The sequence below is a fragment of the Dendrobates tinctorius genome, unplaced genomic scaffold (genome assembly GCF_039654945.1).
Source record: "Dendrobates tinctorius isolate UK_male_01 unplaced genomic scaffold, ASM3965494v1 ptg000080l, whole genome shotgun sequence".
Classification (NCBI taxonomy): domain Eukaryota; kingdom Metazoa; phylum Chordata; class Amphibia; order Anura; family Dendrobatidae; genus Dendrobates; species Dendrobates tinctorius.
Window position 1 is genome coordinate 159,089 of NW_027361748.1, and position 18,373 is coordinate 177,461.

The 18,373-nt window shown below is 50.5% G+C and overlaps 1 protein-coding gene across 2 annotated transcripts in view; it reads left to right on the top strand.

Moving 5' to 3' along the window:
* Positions 1-18,373, top strand: part of CAMTA2 (calmodulin binding transcription activator 2) — a 109,266-nt gene that overhangs the window by 23,477 nt on the left and 67,416 nt on the right. For both annotated transcript variants that reach the window (XM_073583679.1, XM_073583680.1), the window contains exons 3-9: positions 345-448; positions 2,849-2,916; positions 3,441-3,576; positions 3,655-3,726; positions 4,469-4,622; positions 5,259-5,399; positions 5,500-6,764. In XM_073583679.1, the coding sequence (XP_073439780.1) occupies positions 345-448; positions 2,849-2,916; positions 3,441-3,576; positions 3,655-3,726; positions 4,469-4,622; positions 5,259-5,399; positions 5,500-6,764 (1,940 nt within the window). The remainder of the gene's footprint in view (positions 1-344; positions 449-2,848; positions 2,917-3,440; positions 3,577-3,654; positions 3,727-4,468; positions 4,623-5,258; positions 5,400-5,499; positions 6,765-18,373) is intronic.

Here is an 18,373-nt window from a genome sequence, read left to right on the forward strand (position 1 = left end):
CCTGTGTCTCGGGTGGGAATATACTCTGTATCGGGTGAGATTATATCCTGTGTCTTGGGTGAGAATATACTCTGTATCGGGGTATCAGGTGAGATTATAACCTATATCGGGGTCTCAGGTGAGAATATACCCTGTATCCTTGGTCTCTGAGATTTTACCCTATATCGGGGTCTTGGGTGAGATTATGCTCTCTCTGGTGAGATTTTACCCTGTATCCTGGGTCTCGGGTGAGAATATACCCTGTACCTCGGGTCTCTGATGAGATTATACCCTGTATTGGGGTCTCGTGTGAGATTATACCCTGTATCCTGGGTCTCTCATAATCCCGCATTTTTCTTCTTTAGAGAACAGTCACCATATTAAGGTTTTTCTACCCAAGAAGCTGCTGGAGTGTTTACCGAGGTGTGCGGCCCTGCCGAAAGAGAGGCTGCGCTGGAACACCAATGAGGTACAGTGCCTCCTGAGATACTCTGTGCTGCTCTACATGTACTGCTGTGTGATCTGTGATCCCTGAGATCAGCCTTCTCTCCTGAGATACTCTGTGCTGCTGTATGCCTGCTGCTGTGTGATCTGTGATCCCTGAGATCAGCCTTCTCTTCTGAGATACTCTGTGCTGCTGTATACATACTGCTGTGTGATCTGTGATCCCTGAGATCAGCCTTCTTTCCTGAGATACTCTGTGCTGCTGTATGCCTACTGCTGTGTGATCTGTGATCCCTGAGATCAGCCTTCTCTCCTGAGATACTCTGTGCTGCTGTATGCCTACTGCTGTGTGATCTGTGATCCCTGAGATCAGCCTTCTTTCCAGAGATACTCTGTGCTGCTGTATGCCTACTGCTGTGTGATCTGTGATCCCTGAGATCAGCCTTCTCTCCTGAGATACTCTGTGCTGCTGTATGCCTACTGCTGTGTGATCTATGATCCCTGAGATCAGCCTTCTCTCCTGAGATACTCTGTGCTGCTGTATGCCTACTGCTGTGTGATCTGTGATCCCTGAGATCAACCTTCTCTCCTGAGATACTCTGTGCTGCTGTATGCCTACTGCTGTGTGATCTGTGATCCCTGAGATCAGCCTTCTCTCCTGAGATACTCTGCGCTGCTGTATGCCTACTGCTGTGTGATCTGTGATCCCTGAGATCAGCATTCTCTCCTGAGATACTCTGCGCTGCTGTATGCCTACTGCTGTGTGATCTGTGATCCCTGAGATCAGCCTTCTCTCCTGAGATACTCTGTGCTGCTGTATGCCTACTGCTGTGTGATCTGGGATCCCTGAGATCAGCCTTCTCTCCTGAGATACTCTGTGCTGCTGTATACATACTGCTGTGTGATCTGTGATCCCTGAGATCAGCCTTCTCTCCTGAGATACTCTGTGCTGCTGTATGCCTACTGCTGGGTGATCTGTGATCCCTGAGATCAGCCTTCTCTCCTGAGATACTCTGCGCTGCTGTATGCCTACTGCTGTGTGATCTGTGATCCCTGAGATCAGCCTTCTCCTGAGATACTCTGCGCTGCTGTATGATCTGTGATCCCTGAGATCAGCCTTCTCCTGAGATACTCTGTGCTGCTGTATGCCTACTGCTGTGTGATCTGTGATTCCTGAGATCAGCCTTCTCTCCTGAGATACTCTGTGCTGCTGTATACATACTGCTGTGTGATCTGTGATCCCTGAGATCAGCCTTCTCTCCTGAGATACTCTGTGCTGCTGTATGCCTACTGCTGTATGATCTGTGATCACTGAGATCAGCCTTCTCCTGAGATACTCTCCGCTGCTGTATGCCTACTGCTGTGTGATCTGTGATCCCTGAGATCAGCCTTCTCTCCTGAGATACTCTGTGCTGCTGTATGCCTACTGCTGTGTGATCTGTGATCCCTGAGATCAGCCTTCTCTCTTGAGATACTCTGTGCTGCTGTATGCCTACTGCTGTGTGATCTGTGATCCCTGAGATCAGCCTTCTCTCTTGAGATACTCTGTGCTGCTGTATGCCTACTGCTGTGTGATCTGTGATCCCTGAGATCAGCCTTCTCTCCTGAGATACTCTGTGCTGCTGTATGCCTACTGCTGTGTGATCTGTGATCCCTGAGATCAGCCTTCTCTCCTGAGATACTCTGTGCTGCTGTATGCCTACTGCTGTGTGATCTATGATCCCTGAGATCAGCCTTCTCTCCTGAGATACTCTGTGCTGCTGTATGCCTACTGCTGTGTGATCTGTGATCCCTGAGATCAACCTGCTCTCCTGAGATACTCTGTGCTGCTGTATGCCTACTGCTGTGTGATCTGTGATCCCTGAGATCAGCCTTCTCTCCTGAGATACTCTGCGCTGCTGTATGCCTACTGCTGTGTGATCTGTGATCCCTGAGATCAGCCTTCTCTCCTGATATACTCTGTGCTGCTGTATGTCTTCTGCTGTGTGATCTGTGATCCCTGAGATCAGCCTTCTCTCCTGAGATACTCTGTGCTGCTGTATGCCTACTGCTGTGTGATCTGGGATCCCTGAGATCAGCCTTCTCTCCTGAGATACTCTGTGCTGCTGTATACATACTGCTGTGTGATCTGTGATCCCTGAGATCAGCCTTCTCTCCTGAGATACTCTGCGCTGCTGTATGCCTACTGCTGTGTGATCTGGGATCCCTGACATCAGCCTTCTCTCCTGATATACTCTGTGCTGCTGTATGTCTTCTGCTGTGTGATCTGTGAGCCCTGAGATCAGCCTTCTCTCCTGAGATACTCTGTGCTGCTCTCTTGGATGTGTCTTGTTCTTTCAGCATCGCCCCGGCTGCCGTCTCGGCTCGCATTGCTTCGGCCATGCTCTGTGTGACATTTACCTGGATTCCTCTGCTCTGTCTGCAGGAGATCGCCTCGTACCTGATCACCTTTGAAAAGCACGAGGAGTGGCTGTCCTGTGCACCCAAGACCAGGTGAGCGCTCCCACCTCCCAGTGTGCTGGAAGGATGCCGGGGCCCCTGCACGGAATGGGACCTCCATATCTCTGTACCATGCGGCCAAGTGAGGTCACTATGGAGGGCTCGGAGCTGTAGATATAGCACTGTCCTTCTGCCCTAGCCCCCCACATCATGGTGCACACACCCACTGTGTCCGGGGACAGTCTGTGAAACTCTCCTCTCTGATTGGACCGTTCCAACATTCTGCCAGGACTATAGGAGCTGGAACACAAGTCCATAATCTGTCCCCACTTGCTGCGGTGGGACACAGGCTGGCCCCCCACCATATGTAAATCCAGTGATTCACATCGCCTGTCCCTTGCTTTATCCGTCGGTCCGACCATCCAGGGTACGGTTTACGTTTCTCGCAGGTTTGAGGATTTTCTGGAAATCCTTTTTTGTCATAAATTGAGGGAGGCTTTAATACCTTTAATGATGACCTCCATGATATATGTCCTTTCCATTGTTGGGGGCTTCATTCTGTGTTTCTGTATTTGCAGACCCCAGAACGGCTCCATTATCCTGTACAACCGCAAGAAGGTGAAATATCGGAAAGATGGCTACTGCTGGAAGAAGCGCAAGGACGGCAAGACCACCCGAGAGGATCACATGAAACTGAAGGTGCAGGGCATGGAGGTGCGTCCACAGGGGGAGCCGCCCCAGGGGGCCATGCTCTCTCCTCCCATCCTCTAACCTCCCCCTCTGTCTCCACAGTGCCTGTACGGCTGCTATGTTCACTCCTCCATCGTCCCGACATTTCACCGCCGCTGCTACTGGCTCCTGCAGGTGAGGAATGGTGCAGCCTGCAGTGTAAAGAATGGGGGTGGCATTGTGATTGCCATGGCAGTGTCCATTAAGTCATGAAGGAATTAGTGCAACCCTGGCATCCAGAGAGAAAACCTCCATTCTTTACGCTGTAGGCTGCTTCCACAGAAACATGGGTGACAGAGGAGCGGGCGATGCGCGGGTGATGTAGAGAAGTATGGCCTGGGTGGTGGGAACCTCCGAGGATGTACAGTCCCTGGAGACCACTCCCCATGTCATGTCTGCCTCCATCTACTGCAATGTTTGCTGACATCTGAACCTACAGCCGATGAGATTACAGAGCGATCTGAGCGGCAGGTCAGTGCCGGCGATGGGACTAGCGTGACCTCCGTGACTACAGTAGTCCTTACCTAAGGTTGGGGAGAGCAGACTATAAGAAGTCAGTGGTGCCGCCTGCCTCGTCCGGCCGCCGCCTGCCTCGTGCTGTGTGGGGTGCTGCAGTTAGTCACTTGGCCATTTGGTGTCCTCAGCGAGCCATGGCTTCGCTCTGTATAGGGATTAGAGGCGCCTCATCCCCCGTCAGTCCCTGCAGGTCGCTGTTGTCTATACTGGTGGTGCCGTTATCCACTGTGACATACACTGATGTCCATCAAAGATGAGAATGCGGGGGGCGACACTCGACACTGGGGCTACAGCTGAGCGCGCTGCCAGGCACTGATAATTGGGGAGGAGTCTTCTGTGACCTGTCTGCCATTTCTTACAGAACCCGGATATCGTCCTCGTTCACTACCTGAATGTCCCGGCCATCGAGGACTGCGGGAAGATCTGCGGCCCCATCCTCTGCTCCACCAGCAGCGACCGCAAGGAGTGGATGAAGTGGAGCAAGGAGGAGCTGATCAGCCAGCTGAAGCCCATGTGTAAGGACCAGGGGGGTCTACAGGGGATGTGTGTCATATACAGGGGAACCGGTCTATAGGGGATGTGTGTCATATACAGGGGGACCGATCTATAGGGGATGTGTGTCATATACAGGGGGACCGGTCTATAGGGGATGTGTCATATACAGGGGGACCGGTCTGTAGGGGATGTGTGTCATATACCGGGGGACTGGTCTATAAGGTGGCATGTGTCATTTACAGGAGGGACCATCTTTAAGGAACATGTGTCATATACAGGGGGACCAGTCTATAGGGGATGTGTGTCATATACAGGGGGACCGGTCTATAGGCAACGTGTGGCATATACAGTCGGCCAGGTCTATAGGGGACGTGTGCCATATATAGGGGGGTTTATAGGGTGTGTGTTTCATATACAGGGGGGCTGGTCTGTAGGGGTTACGTGTGTCATATACAAGTGGGTCTGGTCTATAGGAACATGTGTCATATACAGGGACGACCGGTCTAAAGGGGACATGTAATGTAAAGGATGTGGTGGAGTTCTCTTGAGTATTGGGATATCCTATCTGCCAGTTTCCTCTCTTGGTCGGGGTTTCGGGTGGGGGTCCCAGATCAGAGTCTCTGGTGAGAGTCTCATCTCGCTCTTTTTCTCCTCAGTCCATGGCATTAAGTGGTCGTGCAGTAATGGGAACGGCACCAGTGAGTTCTCCATTGAGCAGCTGGTGCAGCAGACGCTGGAGACGCACCAAGCCAAGCCCCCACCCCGCACCCACACCTGTCTGTGCTCCACCAACCTGGGTGAGTGTCTCCGCGGTTCGGCCCCCACGAGCGGCTCCTTTGGTCATGCGTTATTTTGGGTCGCACATCTCCCCACTTCACTGTCTTTTCTTTGCCCCAGGATCCGCCGGCAGCGTTCCTCATAAGTGCACCAGCACCAAGCACCGCATCATCTCTCCTAAAGTAGAACCCCGGCTGTGCCCATTCCCTGCCCTCACCGAGGTGCAGAACATCTCCGCTGAGCCTGACCAGGGGAAGGAGCGTAGGCCGGGACAGAAGGGAAACAAGACTTCTTCCGGGAGTGATCCCAGCTCCTCACATTCCTTTCCTGACCTTCCAGACACCACGCAGACGTCTCCACCACTGACGCTCACCAACGGTTTCTATGCCGATCGCGAGCTGGCCGGAGTCACCATAACGACCACCCCTGGGGTACCGGGCATTAGTGCCGTACTTGTGATGACTGGCATTGCAGAGAAGCCCTTAGCGTTGATGCCCAGCCAACACCTGATGCCCGGGGACACTGGCAGCCAACCCGCTGCCGCCCCGGTTGGCATCTCCTTGTTGCCTTCTCCGATGGAGGGGCTCTTGCTGTCTTCTTCCCATAGTCTGGAGGTGGCGATGGAGTCCGCCCCGGGGGGCAGCAGTGGAGCATTTGACCCCGACTCCTTCCTCAATAGCCCTAGAGAAGGGCAGACTTACGGGGGAGCAGCGAAGTCGGACGAGTTCAAGACAGAAACATCTGATAGAGCGATGGTGGACCTGTGCGCTGAGGGGGGCGATTATGTTGAAGAGGACGAGCTGACGCCAAGTGACATGGTATCAAGTGTGAAGGAGGAGACCACCAACGTGAAGAAGGTGAGCGTGAGCATGGAGGACGATGGAGGCGACATGAAGGAGCAGGACGATGGGTGCAGCTCAGAGATTAAGATGGAGGACACCCGGGAAGGGCAGGTCAGCTCTAGCGACGAGGTCAGCGCTGATATCATCCCCTCAGAAGTCAAAGACGATGCTCCCAGCACCCACATGAGCGACTTGTACTCCATCATCCAGAACGATCTGAGCTCCTCGTCCGGAGCCTCCAGCGTCCACATGGAGCTCTCTGCAGAGAACTTCAATATCTCCTTCGACAGTCAGTTTCCAGACCTCATCTCCGACCTGATGACGGATGAAGCCACGCCTGGGGAATATGAACAGTTCGGAGAACACCAGACCACGTCTTCTCCGGTCCAGGCCATGTTTGGACCACCGGGGCAAGAGCCACCGCCGCAGGAGCCCATGGGTGGAAACGCCTCCAGCATTGCAGACTCTTTCCCGGAGTCGGGGGCCGGGGCTACGGGGCTTGTAGGAGTCACAGACTTCTCTCCAGACTGGTCCTACCCAGAGGTATGTGGTCAGTAAGAAACCCTAGCTGTGCCGCTTATCTCAGTCCACATGCTGTGGCGTTCACAGGAATAGTCCCGCAGCCTCTGCATCCAGGGTCCAGGGAGCCCCCTGATGTCATGATTACATCACTGTCTGTGAAGTGGGCTCGCGCACATAGGTCTGTGCTGATGGCGGTCACTGTCTGTGAGGGGGACGGATGGATGTAGGTCTGCTGATGGTGCGCACGGTCTGTGCAGCGGGGGCAGGGATGTAGGTCCGTGTTGATGGCGGCCACGGTCCATGGAGCTGGGACACAGACATAGGTCTGTGATTATGGCAGTCACTGTCTGTTGCTGGGGCACAGACGTAGGTGTGTGCTGATGGCGCCCACGGTCTGTGCCGATGGCGTTTACTGTCTGTGCAGCGGAGGCACGTACGCAAGTCTGTGCTGATGGTGGTCACTGTGTGTTGGTGGCACGGTCACTGTTCAGCCGGGTATAGGGGTGTTGGTCTGTGATGATGGGGGTCACTGCAGCGAGGGTAAGGATGCAGGTCTGTTATGATGGTAGTCACTGTCTGTGCAACGGACTCATGGACGTAGGACTGTGCTGATGGCAGTCACTGCAGCAGAGGTAGGGATGTAGGTTTGTGATGATGGCGGTCACTGTCTGTGCATCAGGAGTAGGGACATAGGTCTGCAATGGTGGCTACACTGTCAGTGCAGCAGGGTTAGGAACGTAGGTCTGAGATGTGACTGTCACTGTCAGTGCAGCAGGGGTAGGGACCTAAGTCTTTGATGTGACTGTCACTGTCTGCAGCAGAGGTAGGGATGTAGGTTTGTGATGATGGTGGTCACTGTCAGTGCAGCAGTGGTAGGGATGTAGGTTTGTGATGATGGCGACACTGTCAGTGCAGCAGGGGTTGGAATGTAGGTCTGTGATGTGACGGTCACTCTCTGTGCATCAGGAGTAGGGACATAGGTCTGTGATGGTGGCGACACTGTCAGTGCAGCAGGGGTAGGAACGTAGGTCTGTGATGTGACGGTCACGGTCTGCAGCAGAGGTAGAGATGTAGGTCTGTGATGTGACGGTCACTGTCAGTGCAGCAGGGGTAGGGACCTAGGTCTGTGATGTGACGGTCGCTGTCAGTGTAGCAGGGGTAGGGACCTAGGTCTGTGATGTGACGGTCACTGTCAGTGCAGCAGGGGTAGGAACGAAGGTCTGTGATGTGACGGTCACTGTCAGTGCAGCAGGGGTAGGGACCTAGGTCTGTGATGTGACGGTCACTGTCTGCAGCAGAGGTAGGGATGTAGGTCTGTGATGTGACGGTCACTGTCAGTGCAGCAGGGGTAGGGACCTAGGTCTTGTGATGTGACGGTCACTGTCTGCAGCAGAGGTAGGAACGTAACGTAGGTCTGTGATGTGACGGTCACTGTCTGCAGCAGAGGTAGGAACGTAGGTCTGTGATGTGACGGTCACTGTCTGCAGCAGAGGTAGGAACGTAGGTCTGTGATGTGACGGTCACTGTCTGCAGCAGAGGTAGGAACGTAGGTCTGTGATGTGACGGTCACTGTCTGCAGCAGAGGTAGGAACGTAGGTCTGTGATGTGACGGTCACTGTCTGCAGCAGAGGTAGGAACGTAGGTCTGTGATGTGATGGTCACTGTCTGCCGCAGGAGTAGGTACCTAGGTCTGTGATGTGACGGTCACTGTCAGTGCAGCAGGGGAAAGAACGAAGGTCTGTGATGTGACGGTCACTGTCTGCCGCAGGGGTAGGGACCTAGGTCTGTGATGTGACGGTCACTGTCTGCCGCAGGGGTAGGGACCTAGGTCTGTGATGTGACGGTCACTGTCTGCCGCAGGGGTAGGGACCTAGGTCTGTGATGTGACGGTCACTGTCTGCCGCAGGGGTAGGGACCTAGGTCTGTGATGTGACGGTCACTGTCTGCCGCAGGGGTAGGTACCTAGGTCTGTGATGTGACGGTCACTGTCAGTGCAGCAGGGGTAGGGACCTAGGTCTGTGATGTGACGGTCACTGTCTGCCGCAGGGGTAGGAACGTAGGTCTGTGATGTGACGGTCACTGTCTGCAGCTGAGGTAGGAACGTAGGTCTGTGATGTGACGGTCACTGTCGGCAGCAGGGGTAGGGACCTAGGTCTGTGATGTGACGGTCACTGTCTGCCGCAGGGGTAGGAACGTAGGTCTGTGATGTGACGGTCACTGTCTGCAGCTGAGGTAGGAACGTAGGTCTGTGATGTGACGGTCACTGTCGGCAGCAGGGGTAGGAACGAAGGTCTGTGATGTGACGGTCACTGTCTGCAGCTGAGGTAGGAACGTAGGTCTGTGATGTGACGGTCACTGTCTGCAGCAGAGGTAGGGACGTAGGTCTGTGATGTGACGGTCACTGTCAGTGCAGCAGGGGTAGGGATCTAGGTCTGTGATGTGACGGTCACTGTCTGCCGCAGGGGTAGGAACGTAGGTCTGTGATGTGACGGTCACTGTCTGCCGCAGGGGTAGGAACGTAGGTCTGTGATGTGACGGTCACTGTCTGCCGCAGGGGTAGGGATGTACTGTAGGTCTGTGCTGGTGGAGGTCACTGTCTGCAGTGATGGTAAGGACATACAGTGAAGGAAATAAGTGTTTGATCCTTTGCTGATTTTGTACGTTTGCCCACTGACACAGACATGAACAGTCTATAATCTTAAGGGCAGGTTAATTGTAGCATTGAGAATATCATTGTAGAATATCAAAAATAAAATCCAGACAATCACATTGTATAAATTATATAAATGTATTTGCATTTTGCAGTGAGAAATAAGTATTTGATCCCTCTGGCAAACAAGACTTAATACTTGGTGGCAAAACCCTTGTTGGCAAGCCCAGCAGTCAGACGTGTCTTGTAGTTGATGATGAGGTTTTCGCACATGTCAGGGGGAATTTTGCTCCACTCCTCTTTGCAGATCATCTCTAGATCATTAAGATTTTGAGTCTGTCACTTAGTAGCTCGGAGCTTCACCTCCCTCCATTAGTTTTCTATGGGATTAAGTTCTGGAGACTGGCTTGGCCACTCCATAACCTTAATGTGCTTCTTTTTGAGCCACTGCTTTGTTGCCTTGGCTGTATGTTTTGGGTCCTTGTCTTGCTGGTAGACCCAGCCACAACCCATTTTTAATGTCCTGGTGGATTGAGATTGTTACTCAGGATTTTACGGTACATCACTCCATCTATTCTCCCATTGATGCGGTGAAGTAGTCCTGTGCCCTTAGCAGAGAAACATCCCCAAAACATAATGTTTCCACCTCCATGCTTGACAGTTGGGATGGTGTTCTTTGGGTCATAGGCAGCATTTCTCTTCCTCCAATCACGGCAAGTTGAGTTAATGGCAAAGACCTCAATTTTTGTCTCATCTGACCACAGCACCTTCTCCCAATCACTCACAGAATCATCCAGGTGTTCATTGGCAAACTCCAGACGGGCCTGCACATGTGCCTTCTGGAGCAGGGGGACATTGTAAACCTTTCTGGCGTAATGTGTTACCAATGATTTTCTTGGTGACTGTGGTCCCAGCTGCCTTGAGATAAGTAACAAGTTCCCCCCGTGTAGTTTTAGGCTGATCTCTCACCTTCCTCATGATCAAGGATACCCCACGAGGTGAGATTTTGCATGGTGCCCCAGATCGATGTCGATTGACAGTCATTTTGTATTTCTCCCATTTTCTTCTTATTGCGCCAACAGTTGTCTCCTTCTCACCCAGCATCTTTCTTATGGTTCTGTAGCCCATTCCAGCTATGTGCAGGTCTATGATCTTGTCCCTTACATCCTTATAAAGCTCTTTGGTCTTGCCCATGTTGTAGAGGTTAAAGTCTGATTAACTGAATCTGTGTACAGGAGTCTTTTATAAAGGTGACTATGTAAGACAGCTGTCTTTAATGCAGGTAATGATTTGATTAGGAGCGTCTAACTGGTCTGTAGGAGCCAGAACTCTTAATGGTTGGTAGGGGATCAAATACTTATTATTCACTGCAAAATGCAAATATATTTATAGAATTTATGAGATGTGATTTTCTGGATTTCATCTTTTATATTCTATCTCTCAATGTTAAAATTAGCCTGCCCTTAAAATTATAGACTGTTCATGTCTGTCAGTGGACAAACTTACAAAATGAGCAAGGGATCAAATACTTATTTCCTTCACTGTAGGTCTGCGCTGATGGCGGTCACTGCGCAGCGAGAGAACGTACGTAGGGTAGTGATCATGGCGGTCACTGTTTCTGCAGTAGGGAAGGGATGTACAGTTGTGCTCAAAAGTTTACACACCCCGGCAGAATTTTTGCTTTCTTGACCTTTTTTTCAGAGAATATGAATGATTTTTTTTAACCAATACATTTTTCTTAATTTTTAAACCGATACAAGTCACACAGTCAGCGCCGAGAGAGTAGGAGCGCTAATAAGTAGGTCACATATGACTCAGTTACTGGAATAAAGGAAGAACCAAGGAAAACTAGTGAAAAAAATAGGGATCATCTGAACTAAGGGGGGAAGGAGGGGGGGAAATGTGGATCATCTGAACTAAGGGGGAAGGAGTGGGGGAAATAGGGATCATCTGAACTAAGGGAGGAAGGAATAGGGATCATCTGAACTAAGGGAGGAAGGAGGGAGGAAATAGGGATCATCTGAACTAAGGGGGGAAGGAGGGGGTGGGGTGAGGGGGGAAATGGGGATCATCTGAACTAAGGGGGGAAGGAGGGGGGAAATAGGGATCATCTGAACTAAGGGAGGAAGGAGGGGGGAAATAGGGATCATCTGAACTAAGGGGGGAAGGAGGGGGTGGGGTGAGGGGGGAAATGGGGATCATCTGAACTAAGGGGGAAAGGAGGGGGGAATAGGGATCATCTGAACTAAGGGGGGAAATAGGGATCATCTGAACTAGGGGGAAGGATGGGGTTGGGTGAGGGGGGGAAAATAAGGATCATCTGAACTAGGGGGGAAAGAGGAGGTGGGGTGAGGGGGAAATAGGGATCATCTGAACTAAGGGGGAAGGAGGGAGGGGGGAAATAGGGATCATCTGAACTAAGGGAGGAAGGAGGGGGTGGGTTGAGGGGGGGAAATAGGGATCATCTAAACTAAGGGGGGAAGGAGGGGGTGGGGTGAGGGGGGAAGTAGGCATCATCTGAACTAAGGAGGGGGTGGGGTGAGGGGGAAATAGGGATCATCTGAACTAAGGGGGGAAGGAGGGGGTGGGGTGAGGGGGGAAATAGGGATCATCTGAACTAAGGGGGGAAGGAGGGGGTGGGGTGAGGGGGGAAGTAGGGATCATCTGAACTAAGGGAGAAAGGAGGGGGTGGGGTGAGGGGGAAATAGGGATCATCTGTACTTAAGGGGGGAAGGAGGGGGTGGGGTGAGGGGGGGAAGTAGGGATCATCTGAACTAAGGGGGTGAGGGGGGAAGTAGGGATCATCTGAACTAAGGGGGGAAGGAGGGGGTGGGGTGAGGGGGGAAATAGGGATCATCTGTACTTAAGGGGGGAAGGAGGGGGTGGGGTGAGGGGGGGAAGTAGGTATCATCTGAACTAAGGGGGTGAGGGGGGAAGTAGGGATCATCTGAACTAAGGGGGGAAGGAGGGGGTGGGGTGAGGGGGGAAATAGGGATCATCTGAACTAAGGGGGGAAGGAGGGGGTGGTGGTGTGAGTTCATTTTTCCCTTCACCATTGAGGTCTGATGAACTCCCTCCTCTAGTGAAAGATGGTAGTGAGACTGATTACCAAACACCTGGGCAGCTGGATGATGACTGGGTGGCTGGAATTGAGGACTGGATATAAGGCTGCCGACGCCCTTCTTCCTGGCTGGTGATTCTGTTATGATGAGTCACCGAAGGAGGAAAAAGCAAAATACCAGCTAAGTCCAGAAAAACCAGAGAGGTTGGCAGCTATCGGATTGCAGACCCCTGAACCTATCCACAACAACTAGCAGTAGCCGTGGGGGGTTCCTACGGTGCCCTAGACCCCTCGATCACAGCCGGAGAACTATATAGCCTAAAGACAGAAAGGAGAAAAACTAAACTGCCCCAGAGCAGACCCCAAAGCAATAGGCAGCCCCCAACATGTAATGACGGTGAAGCAAGATGAAAACACTAACACAGAAAGATAGGTTGAGCAAATGATGGGGCCCAAGCTAACTAAAATAGGGCAGGATAGGAAAGCTGCTGTCTGCCATCCGCAAAAACCCTATCAAAATGAGCCAACCGACTCATAGGAAAAACAGGCCCTGAAGTCCGCTGATAGGAAAAACAGGCCCTGAAGTCCGCTAGGCTTCAAAAGACTATATCAGCACTCAGAAGTAAAAAAAGAAAAAATTTTTCAGCTCACCCCAAAGAAGACAGCTATAAGTCCGATCGGTGCACGGAATGTGGAAACAGGATCCCTCTGTAGCAAAGCGTAATATGAAAAAAATTCCAGCATCCAGATCCGTAATTAGATTAAAAAATTTTTTTATTCCTTTATTCCAAAATTTAAAAAAATGATAAGATTCTCCATCATGATAAGAGACGCATCAGGACGTGTAGTTGGACGCGTTTCGGACAAAAAACCAGTCCTTATTCTAGTCTTAGAATAAGGACTGGTTTTTGTCCGAAACGCGTCCAAGTACACGTCCTGATGCGTCTCTTATCATGATGGATTTTTTTAAATTTTGGAATAAAGGAATAAAAAATTTTTTTAATCTAATTACGGATCTGGATGCTGGAATTTTTTTCAATAATTCAGCACTCAGGTATATTCTGAAGACAGAGCAAAATATCAACAGATAAGAGACAAAAAATGGAATCCAGCTCACCCCCGGCCGGGGATGGCAGAACTCCCAAAAAACAAGGCAAAACAAAAACAAAACTGAAGAGTACAAAGCAGAGCAGAAAAACTTGGCTTTGAGACGCAGAAATCAGACTGGTCTCCAAGAATCCAGCAGGAAAATCACCAGCCATGAAGAAGGGCGTCGGCAGCCTTATATCCAGTCCTCAATTCCAGCCACCCAGTCATCATCCAGCTGCCCAGGTGTTTGGTAATCAGTCTCACTACCTTCCTTCACCAGAGGAGGGAGTTCACCAGACCTCAATGGTGAAGGGAAAAATGAACTCACAACAGGGTGGGGTGAGGGGGGGAAGTAGGGATCATCTGAACTAAGGGGGAAAGGAGGGGGTGGGGTGAGGGGGAAATAGGGATCATCTGAACTAAGGGGGGAAGGAGGGGGTGGGGTGAGGGGGGAAGTAGGGATCATCTGAACTAAGGGGGGAAGGAGGGGGTGGAGTGAGGGGGGAAGTAGAGATCATCTGAGATGGATTTTTTTTTTTTATCTCTAAATGGTTAATGCAGGCTGAGGATTTAGTAGACCATCCTGTGGCTAATCGCCGTTGTTCGTGTGAGAATGACAAGCCCAAGTCTTTCTCCCATCTAGACGTGTATTGCCGTTTGGTCTGGGCCGCGGCAGGGAGCATACTGTGCTGCAGGCGATTGTTCTACCTTTCTGGCATCCATTTTTCTTCACAATGAAGGATATAGGACATCAGAAGGTGGGCTTTGCGTCAAGATCTCGGGGCCGGAGATTAGAAGACTTCATAATTGTATATACTGGAAATAGAAATGTTGAGGGAGATAAAAGGATTGTGAGAGGTCCTCAAAGGTTCTGAGCTCTCTTCCCATAGTGACTGACTGCAGGCTGGGAATGCCGCGACCATCCCAACGCGAGAAGTAAGAGAACGGAACGATCACATCAATGCCCTTAAAACATACACTACTTTTTGGGATACCAGATCCTTCCAGACCTCCAATGTGTTGTGTATGCTTGGTAGGACATATCTCCCTGCCATAGGCATTACATATAGAATGCGCCGGCTCGCATCCCTAGCCCGCCTCCCTGGAACAAAGCCCACCTGAACCCGGTGCCACCAGCTGAGGGACAACTGTGTTCATTCTCTGGGCAAGGAGGTTCCAATAAATTTTAATGTCGCAGTTAAGAAGCGAGATTGGTCTGAAGTTTTCAGGTTTATTGGGAGGTTTGCCCGGCTTGGGTAGAGTTATTATGGCTGTTTCTACGTGCTGAGGGTCAATTTTATCAGATTCCTTCCAACTCAGGAAAAGAGAGTATCAGCAAGGAATTTGTGGTAATCGTTTGGGAGAGCGTCAGGACCCGGGGCAGATTGCAATGTAGAAGCTTTAATTGCGGTGACAATTTCACTAAGCTGGAAAGGAGCAATGAGCGATCCTACCTGGGAGTGGGTAACCATAGGAAGGCGAGCCGAATATAAGAAATCACTCATTTGTTGGGAGGTTGGGCGATGGGAGATTAGGGTCTAGGTGCACATTATCTAGGCGAGAGTGGCATTCCGCAGAGCAGTTGGCCATCTTATTGGGGTCACAGAGCTTTTCAGTGTTGTATCCTACTCTTTCCTAAGCTCGTTCCTGGCCTCCACAAGTTTATGTCCTATTATGGGATGTCTGTTCTCTTTTCGTTGACTTTCCAAGTTAGCTATTGGCACCAGAAGGGTTTTTACATATTCTTCTCTGATCCGATGATTTTATGCATGTCCCCCTCGTATATGCTTTATGGGCAGACCGAAGAGTTTCATCCCAAACTTCTCCATTATCATAGATGTCAAAGAATTGTGTAGCTTCCCTGGTTAGATGTTCTCTGTTTTTTATCGGATTTTAATAGGAATGTATTTAGCCTCCAAGACGAAGTTGGAGTTTGATTCCCTTTTTCCAGAATTTCCAGTTCTATCGGGGCGTGGGCTGACCACATATTGGAACCGATTTTAGAATTTTTACAGATAGCTTAGAGCTCTCTTGTCTACTAAAAAGTCGTCAATTCTCAAAAGGGATGAGTGTCTAGGAGAGAAATAGGAGTATCTCGCTGGCATGGTGGTACCGCCATAGTTCGTGTAACCCTTCCGCAGCTATAAAGGATTTCAATTCTTCTTTATCGGAGTCAGTTTCTAGAGTTGCCGATATCGGGATGTTGAAATCGGGATTAAAGGACTCATTACCATCGGTTGGATCTTTTTCAGTACTTTGCTACAGAATCTTTTGGGGGAAGTGTTGGGACTTTATAACCTGGCAAGAATATGTTTTGTGCCAAATATTCAGCAATTGAGAATTAAAAATCTCCCTTTGGGGTCTGAGAATTTCGAGTCCACCGTGAATACCACATTGCGTCTACCTTGGATGGCCACCCCGGCGGATTTGCCTGGCGCATTTGCTTGGAACACTAATGGGTAGTCCCGAATGGCTAGCCTCTGGGTATCTTTTGGAGCTAATTGGGTCTCCTGTAGACATATTATGTCACATTTTGAGGAAGACACCTCCTTCCACAGTAATGACCTCTTAAAGGGGGAGTTTAAACCTCTGACATTCGGAGAGACAATCTTCAAAGGGAATCTGTCACCCTTTTTTTGCCCTATTAGCTGCCGGCATAGACATCGGGGCTTATCTACAGCGTTACAGAATGCATTACAGAATGCTGTAGATAAGCCCCCGATGTCTATGCCGGCAGCTGAAAGGCCAAAAAAAGGGTGACAGATTCCCTTTAAGACTCATGATGGCAAGATGTGTACCTCTTAAACCTGGGCTGGCCGTATTTCCACCTTACCTTTCTATATGTAGGCACCACATGCATGTATATTTGTTTGACTGATGACCTGGGAAGGGTAGGGATTAACAAACTTTCTACAACTGTATAAAAACATAAGCAAGTATATACAAAACTTGTAAATGTGCGATTCGTGCATGGCACACTGGTAGCGGTCCGTGAAGATTTGCGCTACCCAGAGGGTGACGGGCACAATATCTGTATCTGCAGACTTAGAGAAGTATGACATTACGAGGAAAAAACACTCAACATGACAAACCCCCAAAAAAGGGGTAAGCAAGGGCAAGTTTCTCATTTCACCGTTTCCCATTCGACTGGGATTTCCTTGTGACCGTTGGTGCAGGCTACGGGAGAGACAAAATCCTTCGGCAGAATGTTCCATCTGCGAAATTGGTTTTCGGCCTGTTGGGGAGCGTGGTGTACCTCGGTCTCTCCATCCTTGCGGACCAATAATTTTAACAGGGAACCCCCATCTGTAGGAGATCCCAACATCTCTCAGGATCTTCGTGTATGGGGTTAACGCCTTACGTCTCACCAATGCCGTCGCAGATCAGTCCTGAAAGACAGAGATCCGCTGATATGGTACCGAGCGCTTCGGTTGTTCTCTATCGCAGTGGAGAAATAGCTCCTTGGTTGTAAAAAAAAAGTGGATGCGCGCTAGAGAAACCCTGGGTACTCATTGATCTAGAAGCCTGAGCTTAGGGACCCTGAGTATGGGGTCCACCAATAAACTTGAATCCGCTGCATCTGGGAGTGTGGTTTGGAGCATTTTGTGGAAACATTTGCCAAGGTCATAGTCTTTAACAGGTTCCGGGATTCCACTTAGGTGCACATTATTTCTGAGGGATCTATCCTCTTCATCCCACAGTTGACTTCTGAGTTGTTCTGACAACTCCATCATGTTTCTGGTTAAAGGGGCGTCTGCTAGCTTATGGTGGTTTTGTACAGGAGAGACCCCTCATGACGATTCCCCCCCATTCTGGGACATCTTAAGTGTGCGGGCCTAGCCTCTGTGGTGCAGGCACTGGAAGATGGCCACTGCTTCTCCCCCTCCTTCCACTGTCCCCTGCACTCACCCACAGTTGATTAAGGTTTCTGGAAGAGGCACCGCTCTGCTTGCCTTGGTGGCCCCTTCTCCTCTCGGTCCTCACGTGAGCACCCGGTATGTGTGCCCTCTGAAGTGCAGCACCTGAGCTGCTCTACGAGACTGGCCGGGCCATGGTCTGCAGTAATGCTTCCAGGCCTCTCACCAGTGGTAAGCTCCACACGATCAGGACCGACTTCTGGGGTTCCCACATCTGTCAGAGGGTTTACTGTAGCTAACAAATGTCCACAGGTCTTGTCTTCTTAGAGGGTTGGATGGAGCAGATATTCGGTGGATTGTAGGAGAGCTCTCCTCCATGTGTCTGCTCCCTTGAGCTTCCAGACACGCACCCCCAGAACTTTTCCTCCCCTCATGGTTAGTGGTTGGGTGAAGCCATTTATTGTCAGTCTACTGTGTTTTCTCTTTTTAAATCATAATGACAATCCAAAACATCCAAATGACCCTGACCAAAAGTTCACACACCCCATTTCTTAATACCGTGTGTTGCCCCCTCTAACATCAATGACAGCTTGAAGCGGATGAGGTTCTTTATTTTCTCAGATGGTAAAGCTTCCCACTCTTCTTAGCAAAAAACCTCCCGTTCCTGTAAATTCGTAGGCTGTCTAGCATGAACTGCGTGCTTGAGATCTCCCCAGAGCGGCTCAATGGTACTGAGGTCAGGAGACTGAGATGGCCACTCCAGAACCTTCACTTTGTTCTGCTGTAGCCAATGACAGGTTGACTTGGCCTTGTGTTTTGTATCATTGTCATGTTGGAGCATCCAAGTACGTCCCATGCGCAGCTTCCGGGCTGATGATAGCAAATTTGCCTTCAGTATTTGCTGATAACGTGCTGCATTCATCTTTCCTTCAACTTTGGCCATGTTTCCTGTGCCTTTGTAGCTCACACATCC